Source organism: Natator depressus, chromosome 19 (assembly GCF_965152275.1).
Source record: "Natator depressus isolate rNatDep1 chromosome 19, rNatDep2.hap1, whole genome shotgun sequence".
Classification (NCBI taxonomy): Eukaryota; Metazoa; Chordata; order Testudines; family Cheloniidae; genus Natator; species Natator depressus.
In genome coordinates this window covers 12,234,781-12,258,331 of record NC_134252.1, presented here as the reverse complement: position 1 = coordinate 12,258,331, position 23,551 = coordinate 12,234,781, and the positions used below count along the sequence as shown (strand labels likewise).

Sequence of the window (23,551 nt, the reverse complement as noted above, 5' to 3'; positions counted from 1 at the left end):
AGAACCATTTTGGGGCTAGCAGTCTATCCAGGAGAGTTTCCGGACGTGGAATAGCTTGGGGGCTGCCAGCCAGGAGAGAGATGCAGAGGCTGTTCTGCGCAGGGGGAGCCCAGGACTGGATTAGCAGCGGGGGCTGTGGCTCAGGATTGAGGGGCATTGGCAGAGCTGAGTAGGGAGTCTGGGATTCGGGCGGCTGCAGAGGTCAGGACTGAGGATGCTTTGCCAGCACCTGCCTGCACCATCGGTGTCTCACTTTGATAGGCGCACACAGATCTTGGGAGACAGGCCAGTCCTTGCTTACAAACAGCCCCCCAACCGTAAGCAAATACTCACCAGCAACCACACACCAGAACCACTAACCCAGGAACCTATCCTTGCAATAAAGCCCGTTGCCAACTGTGTCCACATATCTATTCAGGGGACACCATCATAGGGCCTAATCACATCAGCCACACTATCAGGGGCTCGTTCACCTGCACATCTACCAATGTGTTATATGCCATCATGTGCCAGCAATGCCCCTCTGCCATGTACATTGGCCAAACTGGACAGTCTCTACGTAAAAGAATAAATGGACACAAATCAGATGTCAAGAATTATAACATTCAAAAACCAGTAGGAGAACACTTCAAACTCTCTGGTCACTCTATTACAGACCTAAAAGTGGCAATACTTCAACAAAAAAGCTTCAAAAACAGACACCAAGGAGAGACTGCTGAATTGGAATTAATTTGCAAACTGGATACCATTAACTTAGGCTTGAATAGAGACTGGGAGTGGATGGGTCATTACACAAAGTAAAACTATTTCCCCATGTTTATTTCCCCTCCTACTGTTCTTGTAAACTGCTGGAAATGGCCCACCTTGATTATCACTACAAAAGGTTCCCGCCCCCCGCCCCCCTCCCCCGACCCCGCTCTCCTGCTGGTAATAGCTCACCTTTCCTGATCACTCTTGTTACAGTCTGTATGGTAACACCCATTGTTTCATGTTCTCTGTGTATATAAAATCTCCCCACTGTATTTTCCACTGCATGCATCTGATGAAGTGAGCTGTAGGTCACGAAAGCTTATGCTCAAATAAATTTGTTAGTCTCTAAAGTGCCACAAGTCCTCCTTTTCTTTTTACGGATACAGACTAACACGGCTGCTACTCTGAAACCTTTGATAGACACGTCACTGCCCTGCAATATTTGAAGGAAATCGATTCCTAGCTCATCACCATTTGCAGCCATGAGTGATCACTCCCCGAGGTGTCCTCCCAAGCAGGCCATGCGGCAAATAAGGGGAACGCCTTGGCAGGTGTCATATAGGGAACAGCACATGGAGTAGAAATGCTCAGGGGGGAGATCTTTTTGCTGGGAGAGTCACAGAGCTCTACCGTCAGCTCTCCCAGCAAATGACCCCCAATCACCCTGGGTGTCTCAGCAAATGGAGCATCTGGAAGGGAACAGGAGAGATAGGATTGTCCCTTTGGCCTCTGCAACGCTGCCTGAATGTTGATGGGGGACTGTCTGGCTGGAGGACCACAACGGGCTCCTGCTGCTGCCACTCAGCCCCAAAGCAGTCACTTGGGAAATCAAACTAATTAGGGCAGGGTCATCTAGCCACATGGCAGAGCAATTAACCCTCTGTGGACTGCAGCATCCGAAAAATCAGCAGCTGCCTCCAGCCACAGGCAATAAACCACAAAGAGCCTGGCTCAACCCTACTGCTGGGTGCAGTGCAATGCTGAGAGATAGCAGCTATCCTGCTGGGTGCCCAGGGAGGAGGAGTAAACCCTACAGGTGCTGTCTAGAAAGAGGAATAGATGAGAACACAGCTAGAGTATGTTGTTATTGCTCCAAAAGGCAGGAGACACGAATAATGTCTCGGCCACAGCACTGCTCATTCAAGGTTCTTAAAGCATTTTACAAAATGCACTTTACAAGCCTCACATGCTTCTTTCTTTCTCTCAGAAAAATCACCACTGAAAATGAAAGGCTCTACCTGTCCCCACACCGCAATAATATGAGCTTATTGGGCCAAAATCTGGCTCTAAAGATCACCATTGGATGTTTGGCACAGGGCTCTCCCTGAATCACTGATAGGCTCATAGGCCCATTTGCCTCAGAACCTGAATTACTAAACTGGGTAATTGTTCACCCGCAGTGCTGGACTAGAGAGACACGGCCCGAGTGACACAATCCAGTTTGCAGTGCAGCACCTCAATGGGGGAGAAGGGAGTAGATTACAGCCCAAGCGGAGGCAGGGCGGGTCACTACCTGGCTGGGTGGTCTTGTGATAACTGAGCCTGAAAAGTTACCCTAATTGTGAGTTTCACTGTAGGAAGTGAGTGAAAGTTCATAAGACATCACAATAACCTATAACAACCAGCGTTGATGGGAAAGGGTACGAAAGGGAGACAGAAAGACTGAATTAGTCCAAACAAAAAGGCCGCCTGATATAACTCAAGGACTGTGTTCAGATTGTGTCTGTTGAACAAGAACAATGTGGGACCAGAAATCATTGAACCAAAATTGGTGTGTCAGAAACTAGGCCTAATTGTCCACCCATTGCTCCCTTTTGGAATCCTTAAAAAAAAAGACTTTAGGGGGAAAATTGGTTACTGGAGCAAGCTGCACCATCATGGCTGGTACCCCACAATCTTTTGGGACCCCGGCAGAGGCGGATTAGGGTTTTGTGGGGCCCTGGGCCTGAACAAGTGGCGGCCCCTCCCCACCCCTTCTGCCTGCAGTCCCCTCCCACCACCGGAGGTCCTGCTGGGGACTGGGGTTGGGGCACAGAGGCTTCCCCCGCGCACCTGGCAGTCCTGCCAGGGAGGGTTGGTGTGCAGGGGCTTCCCTCGCTCCCCAGCAGGAGCACCAGGCGGGAGGAGTGGGTCGGGGAACAGGGGTGCCCATTTTTCCGAGGCCCCCCCCGAATTGGCCAGGGCCTATGAGCATGGGCCCCGTTGGCCCAGTGGCTTATCCACCATGGGACCCCAGGCCTTTTTCAATCTAATCCTGAAAGATGTCCTGACCAGAGAGAGGCACCCAGATGACATTGCCACCTGGGATGAAACAGGATCAGATGAATAACAGCGGCCACAACAACCGATCCAGCCACCTCAACTACCTTCTTCTCTTCTCCCCAAAAGGCCAGTTTTGTTACCATCTTTGGTACCATCTCAGACCCTCAAACAAAGGGCTTTTCCTTCTAAAACTCTCTCCAGCTAAAGGGAAAGGAAACAAGGGACGTTACACTTTACATTTCAAACCCTTGACCGTTTTTCCTTCTAATAAAAGGCTAAAAGGATTTTTAATGGTGTGTTTGCCCTGGTGCTAAGCAGGCTGACCACTGGTGGATAATGGTGGGTTATGCTAACACCTTTGGCCCATACATTCCATCTAAATAAAGAAAACAGTTTCCAAGGAAAACAAAGGAGTCACCGGGAAGTGGCTTTGGTGATTTCGTAGGTGGTGTGTTTCCCTCTGAGTGAGGGCAGAACTGGGACCACCAGAAGGGGGCACCGTGCTGTGCTGCTGGACGACAAGAGGTCCTGACCACTTGTGGTCATTAAGGAGCCCATGGTATTTTTCACAACTGTTGGGACACTAGCCATGGTGTCCTGGCCAAATTCTAACTGGGCAATTACATTGTCTCTCTGAAATCCCCCTGATAGTTTTAACTCAATTCAGTATTCCTCGTTTCCTGGCCTAAATGTCTGCGCTCTACTCCAGAGGTGGCTGCATTTCAGGGGCTGGGTGGAGTGATTCTGACCTCCCCAGCTTGTAAAGCCATATGGGCGGAAAGGCACTGTAGAAATGTCAGCTTATCTTCCATTACAATAACTAATATAAGAGCCAATTTACCCTCTGCCGCTGGGATCCTAAGATATCAGCGTCACAGATGACACCACGTTCCAGTCAGATGAGCATCTCCAGCTGCAGGCTCAGACACAGCAAGGGAAATGTCTATCTATGGATCTGTCCTCATTTCACCATGTATTCCTGCTGAGGGAGGCCTTGTTCTCTTTTCAAAAGACTGTAATAATCACCAGCAAGGGTCCACAGCTGTCAACGTGCTGCACACCACAGCTACTTGGAACTTCACAATGGCAGCATGGCTAGAACTGGAGCTAACAGAGATTCTCCACAAGCTACCAGCAGTATAGGGTCTATGGCACACCACTGAGCCTTTCAGATTCCATCCAGCAGAGCTCAGAGGATGCAGACAGAATAGCCAGCATTGTACAGCCCTGCTTACCATAGCATCATTACAGGTGCCTTGTCTGAGACCTGGATATATTTCCCTATATTCCAAGGGGCAGGAGTGTTGCTAGTTAGTACTTCGGGCATGCAGAGCTCTATGTATGTGATACGTAGCATTCGTTATTATTAATAAAGCGCTAGGAGCCAGTGGAGACCAATTATCTATCTCCCTCCTGTATGGGGTATGCAAACACTCAGCCCCACCTTTGGCCAGGCTGACAGAGCCGAGGGCAGCTTGCCTTGAGGGGCAGCTGCAGGAGCCTTTACTAATGTTTGCACAGCTCCATCCCCCAGGCACCCCGGTGGAGGACCAAGGAAAGAGCCCAGAGCCTGTTTTCAGCTCCACTGAGCTGCGGGCTGCAACTGACAGTGATACCGTCCCAGCAGACGGGTGTGGCAGGCTGATAAGGGACCTGCTCTGCAGGGCGAAGAGCACAGTGGAGAATGCCTAGCCGCTCCGTCAGCTCTCTTATCCCCAGCCAAGCCAGCCAGAGCCCTGGCGACACACCCAGAATATCACCCCACACACGCAGTAAGGAGGTGGTTTGGGCTAAAGTGATAAAGTCACCGAGGTAAGTGAGGGCGGGAGCCCTCAGTTCACAGCTGGCCCCAAGGACACGTCCCATGTGCATGTTCCACCCCAGTCCAAGCCAGGGAGCTGAGCACCTCAGTACCCCTGGTAAAACCTGCGGGGGGAAGCTGGGGGCGTTTCGACATGGGGATATTGACCAGAATAGTCCCCCGGCGTGGACACTCGTACTACGGAATAGCTCCAGCACTTTAAGTTCACACACTACCTTGTTCCAGAATAACTCCCCTGTGTAGACAGGCCCTGGCGTTGGGCTGCCCTGTGAGCGTGCACTCATATACCATTCCCACTTTGCTCCAGAGTGAAGGCATCTCCATTATTGGGGCTGTACCTGTCGCTAAAGAAGCTGACACCGGAGCTACAGCGGACTATTTAACCCCTCGCCAGCCCTCCAGAACCACCCTGGGGTTCAGGCCGCAGGCTGCAGCGCATTCAAAGGGGGCATCTCATCTGAAATCTGACTTCGGAATCGGGAAGGCTCGCTAGGTGGCAGCCACACAAAGGAGCCGTGTCCCCCATCTCGGCCCCCCACGCGCCAGGAGAACCCGAGTCCCGGCTAGTGAGGTGCGTGCTGCCACCTAGTGGCCACTGACCATACACAACGAAGAACGAGAACTCATGGACATTATGAGGAGTTTCAGAGTGGGAGCCGTGTTAGTCTGTATCAGCAAAAAAAACGAGGAGGACTTGTGGCACCTTAGGGAATAACAAATGTATTTGGGTATAAGCCCACGAAAGCTTATGCCCAAATAAATTTGTTAGTCTCTAAGGGTTCTTTTTATTATGAGGAGTGACTCCAGACTCGGGTTCTTAGAGGCCCTATACTCAAAGCGGGCCACTCACCCCTTTCCCAGTGAGCCAGCCCCCTCTCCATTCCTCTGTCTTCCTCCTCCATCCTCCTCACCTGTCTTCCCCTTGCTGGGGTGTGGGGCTTGTTTCTGGGAGCCCCAACTCACATGCCAATTTCTGTCACAGCGGTCTCTGCGTGTGGTGCCCCACGCCCACTGAGAACAGAGACAAGCTCCTCACCTGCCCCCATGTCACCGGCAGCCAGGAGCCACCAGCGTATTGCTCCTTGACTCTAGCTTGGGGATGACACAGGCTGCAACTACTCATGGTCATTAAAGATCCGTGGGCACGTCCAACAAGAGTAATGGTGTTAGCCCAGCGTCCTGGCCAGATTTCAGCACGGATGATCTGATCTGCTTCCCTCTATCCCCCCCACCCTCCCGCACCTCTCCTTCCTGCCCTGTGCTAGTGTGCAAGCTGCTCTGCACGACTGAACACCTGCTATGGTCCACTCTCGAAGGGGTGGCATTCCAGGGTGGGTGAAGAAATTCCTGCTTCCAGAGTGCTTTGGGAACCACTATAAGAAAATGCCAGATTATTGTTTGACTTCTCTGGTACTTAGGGGTGGGGAGCGGGGGAATGGGTGGGATTGTGCCAGAAACAGCAGCTCCTGATCTCCCCTCCCAGCTTTTCTCCCTCTCTCCGACAACGCTGCCCTAGGAGCAGACAGCTTGGCGATGGGATGGAGGTAGCAGTGCAGTGTGGGATTGTGAGGCTGGCATTAGACAGTTGCAGAGGCACAGAGAGGGAAGGGTACCCAGACAAGGTCTGGTGGGACATGGATTGGGAAGGGGTCCCCCTCCCCACACTCAGCAATGAGTGATTCACAGGGTCAGCTGCCTGGGCCAGATCCAGCTCTAAACATCCCTGAACTCTGGGAGTGTCTGGAGTCGGTGTGCCTCACCTTGACAGAGAACGTTACAATTCTGCTCTCCCTTAGGCTGGCGTGAATGAGGAGCGGCCCCCTGGGAATCGATGGAAGTGGATGGTGTAAAACCAGCCAGAGTGAGAAGGAAATCGGGCCTGGTTATACACAATAAATCAGGGAGGTGGGGGATTTGTCCCCGCTGCCAGCTTACTTGTCCTGTCTCCAAAGTGGCCGTAGCTGCAGAGCCTTCCCCCAAAAGAGATGGGGGAGAGCAAAGCTTATAGGACAGGAAAGGACCTTTCCTCTGTCCCAGCCAGCATCATGCAAGGTTCACCCACATGATCTCTGGTAAATGGTTCCTGTAAGTATTAAAAGAGAGTGGAGGTGCGGGGGAGAATCGCCTTTGGATAATACGATGAGATAGTGACTATCATTCGCAAGCTGCTAAGCCCCCATAAAACTCCCCCTCTTCACCTTGACTTCTGGCCACATCTGCTCCCAGGTTCATTTTCATCCCAGTATTAAACACTGCAGGAAGCATGTCTGGCAAATAGCTGCCTCCGCGTGCACCGCAGGGCTGGCACCCAACTGAATCTTGTCTCACACACACTTGCATGATAGGATGCTAGCATAGCACGAGCATCACCTTGGCCTTGGGGGCTGGGGGCACAGGCCGCCACCTCTCTGTGCATGCACTGTGCTATCCACATCAGCGGGGATCATGCCAGGCCCTGTCCTTGCCGAGGCAGGACCAGAGGCTCAGCGAGATGAAGTGATTTGCCCAAAGTCACATACCCCAGTGAGCTGCAGAGCTGAGACCAAAATCGTGTCTCCTGACCCCCAGATCCAGGGGCTGGTTCACTCAGCCAGGCAGCCTGGGTCTCCCTGCCTCTTATTTAGAGTCAGTGAGATATTGGATGGACATGACTGACTAGCAGCATTCCTTGGGCGGGGCGGGGGGGGAGAGGAATTAATCTGTTTAGAGGACTCCAGCACGGACCAATGGCAAAGATCCTGGGGCTCTGAGGACTCCAGCACGGACCAGTGGCAGAGATCCTTGGGTTTGAAAATGGCCGGTGATTGGTCATACAGCTGAGACTTGCCCCTGTTCAGAAGGGAGCTCCTCTCAACTCGCTGCTTTGACACATCCCCTACTATGCTGCCAGTGGCCCTCCGGGGACCATTCATCCACAGAGGAGTTCAGGTGGGTGGGTTATATACAAAATAAAGAGACATTTATTGTTATCAGGTAAAGCGCAACCATCATTTAGTTTTACACTCTGAAGCCAAGCAGCCAAGAGGAAGAACAGCCACCAACCCAGAAGAACTGCAAGAAAGAGGTGGGGGCTGGGGAGTTTACAGTATGGCTGTTTGACAGATAGCAACACAGTAAAGGTACAAAGACCACTTACAGTTTGAATCCCAACACAAACAACAGGAGGCCAAAGCTCCAGGAGCAGCTGTGATGGGAGCGATGCTGCTGCAGCTGTTCAGGGATGGGGAAAAAGGGGTGATGCTTTACACCCCGGGCATTTCAGTGGCCAAGTCAGAGATGATGCTTTGAAGCCTATAAGCAAAGGGCGGCATTAACTAGCTGCCTGGAATGTTATTTGAAAGGAAGCTCTGTTCTGAAATACCGCTATGGATGGCAGCATCGGCACAGTCCCAGCCTCTGCAGTTGGCTGGACCTCAGTTCTGCAGCAAGGCCCCTTGATTCTGCATCATTCTGGTAGAAATTCTGTCCCAGCATCAGATGAATTAAAGAATGGAGGCACAGGGCACTTAGAAATGGTGGGATCAGCCCATTAGCTGGATGTTTCTGCTAAAATGAGCAGGCGTTAAATAGTAATGTTGATATTTGGACCATCATTAGTCTTCAGAGTTAACATCCCACTGAGTTCACACCTCTCAAACCTATTGCTGCAGGCTGGTTGCACACTCTGGTAGATACCTCTGCACTGGTTATACTTGGGCTACAATTGTAAGATTTTTGTTTGCAATTGTGAGGACTAGCAAAAATTTTCTCTACTGGAAGCTGAGATTATGAAGCATAGTTCTGCGGCAAGAGATGCATCCCATGACTGACACACAGGGCCCCAGTCAGAGCTTTTCTTGTTGTTGTCTCAATAACTTCAGGTCAAATCTGCTCAGTTTAGTTAAAGATTGTTTTTTTTAACTTCCAGCACCTCAAACTCTCCCTGGGATCTGACCTGAGCTGGGTTCTTCCTGTTCACACACCACCAGGAATAAAGACTCTACAACTGAAACTTAGTGACAGCCCACCACAGCCCCATCGTCTACAGAGATGCCTCATACTGGGTTTGGATTTTCCAAAGAAAGCCACACAGCAATGTTAGGTCTCTTGCAATGGAACCGGCTGGCTAACTCATCGTTTCCCTTGTAACTCTCTCTCTCCCATTCTCAGTAGACCCCAGGGCACATGCAGGGTCATCTGGCTTTTGAAAAATGGCTAATGTCAGAGACGCGCAGTGGATGCACAGGGCTCTCGAGCTGCTGACTGCTCTGAGACATAGGGTATCAAACAGGGGCACTGAGCAGGGAAAGAGAATTTGTCAAACAGCACCAACACATGGCAGGTGTCAATAAGTCAAGAGTAACTGACAACCACAGCACTAACTCATCACTGGGCCAGGACTACTTTCATTTACAGGGATGCATTGCAAAAAGATAGATGCCTATGCACCAGGGCCCTAGTGTGTTGTTTAATGGGAAACAGGCCTAGCACATTGATGCACAGTCAGACTTCTTGGACCTCTCCTTTGCCTGCTGCCCTGGGTTTGCTGCCAGGTACCGGCACCGCAGGGGCTATAAGGAATTGCTCACCCACTGCACTTTCAGCTAGAAATGGGCCTGGACCACAAGGCTTAGATCCCGATCCAAACTGCCTCAAAGTCTGGGGAATTTGGATCAGGATTTCAGTCCAGGCCCATCTCTGTTTCCAGGCTCGCCTTGTTCTGCCTCAGCATCCTCAAAAGGAACCAGCTCTGCAGGGACTGGAGAGCACTCAACGCATTGGCCTGACCAGGGAGAGGAGGGGCTACTGCCTCTGTATCTTGACATGGTCACCGGTCATCCTTCTGCGGTAAGTAGCCAGGAAGATATCGTTGTCTCTGGGGCAGTCATGGTGGCAGGAGCACGTCTTGATGAACATTATCTTACGCTGGAAGAAGTCCCCCTCTGGGCACCTGAACTCCACCTCTGCCGTGGTGGTGGTGTGGGGTGTGCAGCAGCGGCCGTCTGTGCAGCTACCGCAAAACTTGGGCCAGTAAGAGCGGGCGCTGGTGCAGCCCGAGAACTCAAAGCGGATTCCCCGGCGGGACTTTGGGGTCCGCACGCACTTCTTTCCTTTCTGGGGAGAGAGCAGCAGGAAGGAAAAGGTTAACACAGCCGGACGGGATCGCACTATGGAAAAAGGCACCTGTGGGGGCGGGGGGGTAGAAAAACCCTCAGAGGAAATACAAGTGGTTTCATTTGGGTTGAAATTCACTGTTTGTGGAAACATTTTTTTGTTTCAGTGTCGCCGGCTCTATTGGGGAAAAATAAAGCAATGAAACGTAGCGGTGGGGAAACCGTTTTAAAAAGCGAGAAGTGGGATTTTTCCCACCAAAATGAGGGGGAAAATTTTTTTAACATATCTCCAACATTTAAAAAAATTGGAGGAAAAATGGGGATTTTCAAAGAGCTCAGAACACTTTGGTGAATCGCTTTGATTGAACCCAAACACCAGTTTTCACTGGATATAGATCTAGCTATAGATAGATAGGTATAAAGTGTTTGACCAGCTCTAGCTACATGACCTGATCCTGCCAGAAGCCAGCGCTCAGTTCTCACTGATATCAATGGAAGTGGACGATGCTCAGCACCTTTCTGGATTGGGCCCTGTATGAGATGCAGTATTCGGGGGAACTGATGTTCCAAACATCCCCTAGGCTTTCAGGGCTGGAGGGGTGAGGCTACGTCTAGTAATGTGGTTGATGAACCTGCAGAGTGAGCATCCCCGGCCCAGGCCCTCTGGATCAATAGAAGTGGCACCTGCCTATGCCAGGGCTGAACTGGGCCTTTGAATGTTAGCCAGGATGGGTGTGCCATGACCAGCAACTTGGGGAATGAGCTGGTGGCCTCCTGAGCATGTACTCGTAGTTTCATAGATTGTTACGGCCAGAAGGGACAATTAGGCCATCTAGTCTGACCTGGATCAAACTGATGGGTGTCCCAGGCACACAGAACTGCGGTGCTACCCATGCCCAAGGCCTCTGCGATGGCAGGGAATTGACCGCTGTGTAGTCAGCCTCATCCTGCTTTGTCCAACCCACTCCAGCCCTGCTCCTGCCCCGTCTCGTCGCTCAGACGCTGGTGGCCCCTGCTCCCAGCTTCCACCAGCAGACAGTACCTTGATGATCTTCTCCCTGGGGAAGTCACAGGGCCGGACCATGCAGAGCCGGCTCTCCTTCTCCAGGCGGCACTGGGGGTTGTCATTGGTGACGCGGGTGGAGATGCCCATCCCACAGCTCTTGGAGCAGGCACTCCATTCGGTGGTCTGGACTACGCAGTTTTCCTGGAGGTCGTTCAGCTCAGGCCTGGGCGCTGGGTTCTCCCTGTAAACTGACCCAGGTCAAGAGGGACACAAGAGAGCGTTCAGGGACGTGGCACAAGGCACATGGCCAGATGCAAAGCAAGTGAACTTCTGCGGCCTTGCTCTGCTGGGCAGCTCACAAGCTGGCGCTGCCTTGCTCTCCAGCAATGGGACAGGAGGTGCAGTAAATGAGGCCCTGCCAGAGCTGTTTGCCCTTTCACTAGGAGGGTCAGCAGGGTCTGGTCTCCTTTCCCCGCTTCTGTCAGCTCCAGTCAGTGTAAACCTAGATCTGATTTGGTAACTGGATGATGTCTGAACCTTTCCCCCCTTTCTGGTGGTCATAAAAGGCACCATTCGGATGCCCTGTAGCCACAAAACAGGAGCAGCAGAGTCAGCAGCAGCACCTGCCTCTCCCACAAGACCTTGCCAATGGTCCTTAGCTCCGGCCAGAGAAGATTAGTTGTTACTCAAAGTGGACTGGCCAGATCCAATGTGGCTAGTTCAGTTCTGCCCCCCCAATCTTCCTCCCCAGGCCCTGTTGATACAGTAGCTTCTTTCCCCTCTGTTACTACAGGAACTCACATGGAACCAGCTCCTGGTGCAGAACTGGTCACCCATCCCTTTGCCACGCATCACCACTCCACAGTCCTGATCGAGGGGAGGGAACTCACCTTTCTACTGGCTAATCACTGGTTTCTAGAGAAAGCCCCAGATCTGAATATCCCAAACTATGGGCAAGTTTGATGCTAACTTCAGGGCTTTGGGCCCCTGTCTATTTTCCAGCTAATAGCTCTTCCCTGACAGTGCAGTCGGCTGCACCCTCATCTGTCTGTCACTCACCTGCCAATCACTAAAACCTCCCACCGCACACCCTTAGTTGTCACCGACCACCCCACAATGGAACCCGTACAGGGTATCAAACAACTACTATCCATACTCTGTGGGGACTCCGTCCTGAAAGAAATCTTTCCAGAACCCCCTCTTCTGACCCTCAAAACAACCCCCAATCTCACCGAGCTCCCAACAGACCAGGACCCACCAACTCAAAGCGGCACCAGACCCTGTCAAAACAACAGATGCAAAACCTGCAGATGTATCTCCACTGCTACCATGATCAACACCCCCCACAACACACCTTGCGAGATCCATGGCTCCCACACATGCCTATCACAACATGTGGGGTACCTCAGCCAGTGCATTACATGCCCCAATAACAACTATGTGGGTGAAACCAGACAATCACTGAGCTCTCAAATCATAGAATATCAGGGTTGGAAGGGACCTCAGGAGGTCATCTAGTCCAACCCCCTTCTCAAAGCAGGACCAATCCCCAACTAAAGCATCCCAGCCAGGGCTTTGTCAAGCCTGACCTTAAAAACTTCTAAGGAAGGAGATTCCACCACCTCCCTAGGTAACGCTTTCCAGTGCTTCACCACCCTCCTAGTGAAAAAGTTTTTCCCAATATCCAACCTAAATCTCCCCCACTGCAACTTGAGACCATTACTCCTTGTTCTGTCATCCGCTACCACTGAGAACAGTCTAGATCCATCGTCTTTGGAACCCCCTTTCAGGTAGTTGAAAGCAGCTATCAAATCCCCCCTCATTCTTCTCTTCTGCAGACTAAACAATCCCAGTTCCCTCAGCCTCTCCTCATAAGTCATGTGTTCCAGTCCCCTAATCATTTTTGTTGCCCTCCGCTGGACTCTTTCCAATTTTTCCACATCCTTCTTGTAGTGTGGGGCCCAAAACTGGACACAGTACTCCAGATGAGGCCTCACCAATGTCGAATAGAGGGGAACGATCACGTCCCTCGATCTGCTGGCAATGCCCCTACTTATACATCCCAAAATGCCATTGGCCTTCTTGGCCACAAGGGCACACTGTTGACTCATATCCAGCTTCTCGTCCACTGTAACCCCTAGGTCCTTTTCTGCAGAACTGCTGCCGAGCCATTCGGTCCCTAGTCTGTAGCGGTGCATGGGATTCTTCCGTCCTAAGTGCAGGACTCTGCACTTGTCCTTGTTGAACCTCATCAGATTTCTTTTGGCCCAATCCTCTAATAAACTCACACAGGAAAAGAATAAAAAATAAAAACACCCTAAGACCGGTGGGCGAACACTTCTCACAAAGCGATCATTCCGTAACTGACCCCTCAGTCCTTGTCTGCAAAGGAAACCTGCACAACGCCTTCAAAAGACGAGCCTTAAATTCATAACTTTGAAAATATTGGGTTTGTTTAGTCTGGAGCACAGAAGACTGAGAGGGGACATGGTCACAGTTTTCAAGTACATAAACGGTTGTTAGAAGGAAGAGGGAGAAAAATTGTTCTTCTTAACCTCTGAGGATAGGACCAGAAGCAATGGGCTAAAATTGCAGCAAGGGAGGTAACTTCCTAACTGTCAGGTTAGACACTGAATAAATTAAGCTCTGGAATTAATTGCCTAGGGAGGTTGTGGAATCTCTGTCACTGGAGATTTTTAAGAGCAGATTAGACAAACACCTGTCATGCACATTACCCCACATAACCCTCTCACCAATGTGTTGCTTCTGGCTTCTGCCCAGCGGGGAGGGGGGTCTTGGGGCTTCAGCCCCACCAGGCACACCTGCCGGGGCTTGGGACCTCAGCAGGAGCAGGGTTTCAGCATCAAGCCCTGGCATGCATCTCCCACAGGGCTGAAGCCCTGAGACCCCCCCTCCCAGCAGGCACCTCCTGCAGGGCTGAAGCTCTGGGCAAGCGCGCCCCGGCTCTCGAACGTCTGAAGATATGCAGCTCAGAGGGTCAGTAAGCTTGGCCACACCTGGCTTATTACAACCAGCTGTAACCTACTTAACCCCCCTTGCTGTCCTATGACTGCAGAGGCACCCTGCCTTGAACGGTCCCTTGAAAACTCCTGTCAGGCTGGGAGTTCCTTTCCCAGACTTCCTGAGGAAGAGCTCTGTGTGGCTCAAAAGCTGGTCGCCCTCACCAACAGAACCTGGTCCAGTAAAAGATATTCCCACCCTCACCTTGTCGCTCTGCTCACCTGCCAGGGCTGTTTCCTGGCTGCCCCCTTGACAGATCCACTCCTCACAGCACTGGGTTGGGAGTTTGACCCAGCGGGGGTTCGGGCAGTCCGGAGAGGGGAGCCGCAGGTCGTCGGAGCACAGGGGGATGCAGCCGATGGCGCCGTCCATGCAGATGCATTGCAGCTTGCAGGTAGGCTGGAAGCTCTCACCGTTGTGATAGATCTTTCCCAGCAGGTCACAGGTCGCCCCCTCGTGGGCTGTAGGGAGAGATGATAGGGGACAAGGGGGGAGAGTTGATGGAATGATTCAGCAGAAATGATCCAGGTGCTGAGGGCCAGGCCTCTTCCTCTAGGGGACTGCATGGTAACCAGAAATCAAAGCATGTGAACATCAGCTTCCCCGGGCTGAGGTCTATGACTCCTGGGGGTGTAACTTGATCTTCCCACAGGCATCTGGGGTCCCAAGCCGCCAGTTTAGAGTCTTTTCCTTGAGTGCCCGTCCAAGGGGAGCCTGAGTTCACCAGGGACCAGGCTGCTCCCCTCCCCTCAGGGTAAGTAAGCCCTTCTAATTGAATTGGCATGGCTAGACAAGGGCAGTTTCACCTGCAGCGAACTGAGCCCCCATCCAAAAATGAGGAGGGGGGGGTGTGACCTCTCTGTTCACAAACCCATCGAGCAAGCCAGTAATGCACAGGGGTCATTTCCGGTGCAGCTCTGCTCAAACCCCCACGTCTGAGACAGGCTGGTAAAATCCTGGTAAAAAGGCTGGTGTGGGGGATGGACTAGGGGACCTTGAGGTCTGGTCCAATCCTCTGTTGCTACAGTCCCAGTAAATGCTTTGGATGAACAGTGCTGCAGAAGCACGAGGTGCTGACTGTCGTTTTAGGTTACAGCAGGGGGCACTAGCACCCTGCAGGACTGACCACAGCATCGAGATCTACAGGACTGGGTGAGTGCCCAGGCAAGAATAAACTGGAGGCTCCAGGAATCATGAGAAGCAGTGAAGAAGCTGGCTGACAGCTCCTGTGTGGAGAGCTAGTCTGAGGCCTTATAAATCCCCGGAGGAAGAGCTATTGCCTGGAGCTCTCTGTGGCAGAGAGCGGGTCCCCTCACGTAGTACGGCAGTATTTGAGTAGGGATGGGCTCAAGGCCAGATCTCAAACACCCCGAAGTTCTGGGTATTTTGGATCCAGTACCTTGGTTTTGCTCCATCGCTTTGGGCCAGGTTGTGAACCCCATTGACAAGACTATTCATGTGAGTTACACCCCCTGGGGTATACAGGGCCTAGCACTCTGGGGTCCTGCTCCATGACTGGGGCTGCTAGGTGCTACCATAATGCAAACAAATAACTGCTCGGCAGTGTGAGCAAGTGGTTCACAATCCAGCTCACAGTGATCGTATCAAACTCTTTGCTGCGAGGGCAGCTCTGGCTGATCCTCACTAACCTGGTTCTTTCAGAGATGGATCTGGGAAAAGGACACATCTAACCTGGTTTCAGAGTAGCAGCCATGTTAGTCTGTATCCACAAAAAGAACAGGAGTACTTGTAAAAAGAAAAGGAGGACTTGTGTCACCTTAGAGACTAACAAATTTATTTGAGCATAAGCTTTCGTGAGCTACAGCTCACTTCATCAGATGCATAGAATGGAACATATAGTAAGACACATATATATATATACACACACACATACAGATAAGTTGGAAGTTACCATACAAACTGTGAGAGGCTAATTAGTTAAGATGAGCTATTATCAGCAGAAGAAAAAAACTTTTGTAGTGATAATCAAGATGGCCCATTTAGACAGTTGACAAGAAGGTGTGAGGATACTTAAGGTGGGATAATAGATTCAATATGTGTAATGACCCAGCCACTCCCAGTCTCTATTCAAACCCAAGTTAATGGTATCTGGTTTGCATATTAATTCAAGCTCAGCAGTTTCTCCTTGGAGTCTAAAAAGAAAAAAGAAAAGGAGGACTTGTGGCACCTTAGAGACTAACCAGTTTATTTGAGCATGAGCTTTCGTGAGCTACAGCTCATGCTCAAATAAACTGGTTAGTCTCTAAGGTGCCACAAGTACTCCTTTTCTTTTTTCTTTTTACGGATACAGACTAACACGGCTGTTACTCTGAAACCTGTCCTTGGAGTCTGTTTTTGAAGCTTTTCTGTTGCAAAATTGCCACCCTTAAATCTTTTACTGAGAGGCCACAGACGTTGAAGTGTTCTCCTACCGGTTTTTGAATGTTATGATTCCTGATGTCAGATTTGTGTCCATTGATTCTTTTGCATAGAGACTGTCCGGTTTGGCCAATGTACATGGCAGAGGGGCATTGCTGGCACATGATGGCATATATCACATTGGTGAATGTGCAGGTGAATGAGCCCCTGATGGCGTGGCTAATGTGATTCGGACCTATGATGGTGTCACCTGAATAAATATGTGGACAGAGTTGGCATCGGGCTTTGTTGCAAGGACAGGTTCCTGGGTTAGTGTTTTTGTTGTGTGGCGTGTGGTTGCTGGTGTGTATTTGCTTCAGGTTCGGGGGCTGTCTGTAAGCGATGACTGGTCTGTCTCCCAAGATCTGTGAGAGTGAGGGATCGTTTTTCAGGATAGGTTGTAAATCTTTGATGATGCACTAGAGAGGTTTTAGTTGGGGGCTGAAGGTGATGGCTACTGGCGTTCTGTTATTTTCTTTGTTGGGCCTGTCCTGGAGTAGGTGACTTCTGGATACTCTTCTGACTCTGTCAATCTGTTTCTTCACTTCAGCAGGTGGGTATTGTAGTTGTAAGAATGCTTGATAGAGATCTTGTAGGTGTTTGTCTCTGTCTGAGGGATTGGAACAAATGCGGTTGTAACTTAGAGCTTGGCTATAGACAATGGATCGTGTGGTATGTCCTGGATGGAAGCTGGAGGCATGTAGGTAAGTATAGCGGTCAGTAGGTTTCCGGTATAGGGTAGTGTTTATGTGACCATCACTTATTAGCAGGAAATGGACCGCTTGTGTGGATTGGTCGAGGCTGAGGTTGATGGTGGGACGGAAATTGACTTGACTTCTACATAGAATGCTTCCGTCGACGTGCACGGGCTGAAATGGTGGAAAAGCAACATCACTTGCCCCATAACCTCAGCCGTGCAGAACACAATGCCATCAACAGCCTCAGGTACAACTCTGACATCATAATCAAAAAGGCTGACAAAGGAGGTGCTGTCGTCATCATGAATAAGTTGGAATATGAACAAGAGGCTGATAGGCAGCTCTCTAACTCCACATTCTGCAGGCCATCATCCTCTGATCCCACTGAGGATTACCAAAAGAAACTACACCATCTGCTCAAGAAACTCCCTGAAAAAGCACAGGAACAGATCTGTGCAGACTCATGCCTAGAACCCCGACCAGGGGTATTCTATCTGCTTCCCAAGATCCATAAACCTGGAAATCCTGGACGCCCCATCATCTCAGGCATTGGCACCCTGACAGCAGGATTGTCTGGCTATGTAGACTCCCTCCTCAGGCCCTACGCTACCAGCACTCCCAGCTATCTTTGAGAAACCACTGACTTCCTGAGGAAACTACAATCCATCAGTGATCTTCCTGATAACACCATCCTGGCCACTATGGATGTAGAAGCCCTCTACACCAACATTCCACACAAAGATGGACTACAAAGCCGTCAGGAACAGTATCTCCGATAATGTCACGGCAAACCTAGTGGCTGAACTTTGTGACTTTGTCCTCACCCATAACTATTTTACATTTGGGGACAATGTATACCTTCAAATCAGTGGCACTGCTATGGGTACCCGCGTGGCCCCACAGTATGCCAACATTTTTATGGCTGACTTAGAACAACGCTTCCTCAGCTCTCATCCCCTAATGCCCCTACTCTACTTGCGCTACATTAATGACATCTTCATCATCTGGACCCATGGAAAAGAAGCCCTTGAGGAATTCCACCATGATTTCAACAATTTCCATCCCACCATCAACCTCAGCCTGGACCAGTCCACACAAGCGGTCCCTGATTTTCCTGAAAGAACCTGTGTGACTGGAGACTTGGCAGGATTGTGACGTCAGATACCATGCAAGTGAAACCCAATCCAATCAAAATCTCACTTTCCCTCCTAACTATTTAAAGCTGCTGGTTTTCTATTTGTTGATGTCTATTCAACTCAAAGGTTTGGAAGACACTTGGGAGAAATGTGCTCTTTTTAAAAGATTGACCATACCAACCCTTCAACGGAGGGCTGAGAAATCTTCCAGTCCATGGCAGAGACTTCCAAGAAGTTTTCCAGCAAAGCCAAGGAACATCAGACTTAATGTTCCAGATATTTCTAAGCTAAGGAGAACTAGTAGACCCAGCCCCCAATTTAAAGAAAAAATCATCCTTATAAATCATAAATCTGCAAAAAAAGGCACAAACCACTGTCTTAGCCACAAGCCCAGCCTCCCTCATATGTGCTGCACAATGATACAATACAGCTTTACCACTGAACCAGGTAAGGGGACCAATTCCCTCGGTGAGAACAAACAGTAGCACCAAACAAGCAGCCTTTCTTTGCAGCATTAATCGAAAGGCATCCTGAAACCCTTCTTGCCTTGGCTACCAAGTGCCAGCACTACAGCAGTTTATCTTCGTGCAATGTTTCCCTGGGTCCATCTTTCCAGAAGTTACACACACTGCAGCCCTGGGTGTCAATTTCCAGCCTCATGTTTGTACAGTTGATTTTAACACTAACCCAGCACAGAGCATTCAAGCCCTGCAGTACACAGCATTCTGAGAAGATGTATGAATCACAGTCCGTCTTGTCATGTGTTCCTGATGGGCTCGTTCACTAGGAAGGGGGGTACTTCCTACTCAGATGAGAGTGTCTCCTCTTTCTTGAATTCCTTTCTCTGCTGTGGAGCACATAGTTCTGGTTGATGTGCGGTCAGACACATGGATCCCTGCCACTTGCTGGGTCTAGTGAACCTGTGGTCTAGTGAACCTGTGGTCATCCTTGCCTGTGGCCCAGGGCTTTCCTCCCTTTATATGAGATGTAGGCACAAACTGTGTGTGGCGATTGCACATTTAAAGCCTGTAATATTCTGTGGCAGAGTACAGAAGTCTTGGAACCTGGAAGCCGGTGTTCGGAGATGGATATACCGATGTGCAATCGCCACACACTTAAAGATCCATACACTACACAAATAAGCCTCCTGACCATGAAATGTTCCCACCTCTGGATTTCCCGGGGACTCCCATCTATGTATCTGTATTTTCAGCTTTAAGCTCGTTGGGGAAGGAATTCCCTCTAGTTGTGATTTATGCACAAAGTGTTGTGCACACAGTTAATAATGCTTAACCTCTTTGACTTCCCCCTTTCCTTTTCCCCTCATGCCCAGGCTGGTACCAAATTGTGATGGTTCTCCTTCTAATATTCTTAGAATCTCCTTTTTCCTTCCCCTGTCCCCACTGCCAAAACCGTAGTTCTCCCTCATCTGGATTCCTGTAAACTTCTCTTCTCCAGCCTCTCACACTCTCCCCTCTTCTCTCTATCCAATACAGTAACTCCTCACTTAACATTGTAGTTATGTTCCTGAAAAATGCAACTTTAAGTGAAACGATGTTAAACTAATCCAATTTTCCCATAAGATTTAATGTAAATGTGGGGGGGTTAGTTTCCAAGGAAATTTTGGGGCGGCAGACAAAAGGCATTATTTACTGTACAGTACTGTACTGTACTGTGGTTGGGAAGCGCCCCTGGCTTACCCCACACAGGCACAGCCCGCTGCAGGCAAGGACGCTAGGAAGCACCTTCGCAGCAGCAATGGCAGCTTCCCCCCAGAAAAACAGGCGCCGACTTTGCCGGGGGATGCTCCAGGCCCGCCACTTCCCGTCCCTGCTCCACTCCAGGCCCACCTCTTCCCACCCGCACTCCACCTCATCTCCAGAGCACGCCATGTCCCCGCTCCTCCCCCCACTCCCGGAAAGTCCTAAGCGCTGGGGAGGGAGGGGGAGGAGGCGGAGAAGAGGAACTTGTGCAGTGCTCCCTCGTAAAGTCGCTGCTCTTCCACAGAATCGTACAAGCCGTGGACAGAGCAGGCAGCCAAACGACATCATAAGGGAGCATTGCACAACTTTAACTGAGCATGTCCCTTAATGGAGCAGCGACATAACTTTGAAACAACGATAAGCAGGAGGATGTTAAGTAAGGAGTTACTGTCCCCAGTAGCTGAAGTCATCTTCCACCTCCACCACTCCATCTCCCACCCCTTCCTCAAGTTCCTTCACTGTCTCCAGCTGCTAATGTGCTGAGATATCAATGTGATGGTTCTGACAGGAATAGTCAAAGCCACTAGGGTGCACATTTTTCTAACAGATGCTCACAGATTCTAGGCTGAAATCCTGGCCCCACTGAAGTCAATAGATTTTTGCCAGCTCATTTTAATTTCCCATTTTAAGGTCAGACGGGACCATCGTGATCATCTTGTCTGGCCTGCATAACACAGGCCATAGAAGTCCACCCTGTGATATCTGCATCAACCCATATCTTATGGCTCAGCAAGAGCACCGCTTTTAGAAAGACATCTCATTTTGAATTAAAGACTTCAAGTGACAGAGACTCCACCACATCTCTTGGTAATTTGTTCTAGTGGTTAATAACCCTCACTGTTAAACATTTACAATTTATTTCCAATCTGAATTTGTCTAGTTTTGACTTCCAGCCATTGGGTCTAGTTCTGCTTCTTCTCTGCTTATGTACGTGGTGTACCAGGCCAGTTGTTATGAGAACACTACAAACTCCAGAGACAGTTAGTGGTATCTTTCTATTACCAATAGTTAGATATATCAACTCATGTGAATTAAAACTGAGAAACATGTGCACTCACCTCTAAAGGCCCAACCGGAGATTTAACAAGTGGGGAGGAAAAAAAATTAAACAGATCAAAGAAAATAAGACTGATCAAAGAAGAGGACAACTGGCTTTTGCAAGTGAAACTTGCCATCTGAATCCTTGCAAGCAAGTGAAAAATTAGCACACAATAAAAACAGCAGCTGCAACAAGTAACCTGCAACTCTATTGACTCCAACTAATTCTGAAATACTGTGGCTGGAGCACTAATGGTAGCTAGAGTTAAGGTTGTGTGAGCGTTTCTATTACAACCCCATTTTCAGTCGTTTAAAAGTTTCCAAAACTTTTACCTCTCAGGCAATCTGTTGTAGCCGTGATAGTCCCAGGATATTAGAGAGACAAGGTGGGTGAGGTCATAGCAGCCACGGGGGAAATATAGTGGGTGCTGAGCACCCACTGGCAGCCCCCGTCAGCTCCCCCTCACCCCACCCCCAGCGCTTCCCGCCCAACAGCAGGCCCATGGATCAGCGCCTCCCGCTCCCTCCCCGCGCCTCCCACCTGCTGCAAACAGTTGTTTTGCGGTGTGCAGGAGGCTGGGAGAGAATAGGGAGGAGTGAGGACACAGCGCACTTGGGAGAGGGGGCGGAACTGGGCGGGAAGAGGCAGGGTAGGGGTGGGGCCTTGGGGGAAGGGGTGGAGTGGGGGCAGAGCTGGGGGTCGAGCACCCCCAGAACTTTGGAAAATTGGCGCCTGTGGGTAAGGTAATATCTTTTATTGGACCATCTTCTGTTGGTGAGAGAGACAAGCTTTCGAGCTGACTCAAAGTGTGTTTAAAGTGGGAAATGAAAGGTTTCCCAAGCCTGAAGAAGAGCTCTGTATAAGCTTGAAAGTTTGCCTCTCTCACCAACAGACGTTGGCCCAATAAAAAATATTCCCTCACTCACCTTATACCCCTCAGGCAGAAATTTTCCAGCCCTGGTGTCTGTCCAAGAGCAAATTTTTTGGAAAGTTTGGGCCAAAAATGATGCCACTGGTTTTTGGGGAGGAAAACAAAGAAAAGTGGGAGGGAGACAATATACTTCCTCCACTATGAAAAAAAAAGTATTGATTTTTTTGTTTTTTACACAGTCCTACTGGCACAATAGCTCTGGCTAAAACGCTGATATTGGGCAGGGATGTAATAGCCTTCTCTGAGAGACGCTCCAGGAGGGGTCTGGTGAAAACAGGTTTGCATTTGCAGTTATCAGGATGTGTAGAGGCCAGTTGGTGCATACACACTCTTTTGCAAATGATATTCTTAGATATTTCTATTAATGTTTTGAACACAAGAAGGCCTGGAAATAAGGTGTAAATTTATAACGGTGAGAGTAATTAACCATGGGAACAAATTTACCCAGGGTTCTGGTGTCACGGTCTCTGTCACTGACAATCTTTAAAATCGAGATGGGATGTTTTTCCAAAAGCTCTGCTCTAGGAATTACTGCGGGGGGCAGGTCTCTGGCCTGTGCTATGCAGGTTAGACTGGATGACACAATGGTCCCTTCTGGCCTTGGAATCTATGAACACGTGTGTACAATGGATTTAAAATGCTATCATTAATGTGATAGGGTAGAGAATTCTGCTCTGATTACAAAAGTAACAATACTTTACAATAATGGTCCAAAATAGCCTCAAGCATTGGGGGCATCCTGGCCTCTCCTGTTCTCTGCCCATGGCTCACAATGGATTAGTTGCCTGAGGATTGAAATGTTTTGGTCTAACTAGTGTCTGGTCTGTGACATAGGAGGTCAGAGAAGACGATCAGATGGTTCCTCCTGGCCATGCACTTGTCTGGTCTGCCATTGTGTGTCTCCTAAGGGAGGTTCTGATGTCCCTCTGGCTCTCCCATGGTCTGTGGGGCCTCGGGACAGGGCAGCTTCACGCTGGAGGGATACGCAGCTGCTCACCTAAGCAGATCCCGACGTCTCTGTGGATTTTGGAGAAGTCGCAGTAGAGTCCCTTGTGGTGATCGCAGGGTGTCTGAAGGGAACACAGCTCACCCAGCTGCTGGGCACACACCTTACAGCATCCGCAGGCATCCCACACGTGGCTGGTGCCAACAGGGCACTGCAGCGGCTCAGAGGGGCACTGGCATGGGTACGAGCACGGCTGTGGCTCTGCCTAGAGGACAGACAAGCCATGAAAATAAGACCCTTCTTCTCACAAACCAGCAAGGTGGAGAGATTAAAAGTAAATCAATCTGCTGCCCTAGCTCCAGCAGGATAAACCCATCTTTCTCTCCCCCTCCCCAGCCTGGGTGCCATGAAGGACCTTCCATGCAGCTCCAGTTGAGCAATCCTCTTACCCTAAAATCAAGTGGAGTCCAGGAAAGAGGAATCCCCCTGGGAGGCAGGGTCAGCTTTAAACACTAACAGGGCGAGCAAATGCTTGGAGTTCCCCACTCTGTGGAATCGGTCCCCTTCCCTTTGACTGTATCAACAACAACACACCTGGCTCTGTCATCAGTACGTCCCAAAGCACTCCACAGAGGAGGTCACCATCATTATTCCCATTTTACAGAT

General features: G+C 50.1%; 1 protein-coding gene across 1 annotated transcript; it reads right to left on the bottom strand.

The window, feature by feature from the left end:
• Positions 1 to 7,903: 7,903 nt before the first annotated feature.
• LOC141974479 (CCN family member 2-like) lies at positions 7,904 to 23,067 on the bottom strand. The gene is made up of 4 exons (XM_074934231.1): positions 22,937 to 23,067; positions 14,176 to 14,415; positions 10,970 to 11,181; positions 7,904 to 9,928 (listed from the first exon to the last, which is right to left on the bottom strand). The coding sequence occupies exons 2-4, from the start codon at positions 14,324 to 14,326 to the stop codon at positions 9,617 to 9,619; spliced, it is 675 nt and encodes a 224-aa protein (XP_074790332.1). The 5' UTR covers positions 14,327 to 14,415; positions 22,937 to 23,067; the 3' UTR covers positions 7,904 to 9,616.
• Positions 23,068 to 23,551: the final 484 nt, after the last annotated feature.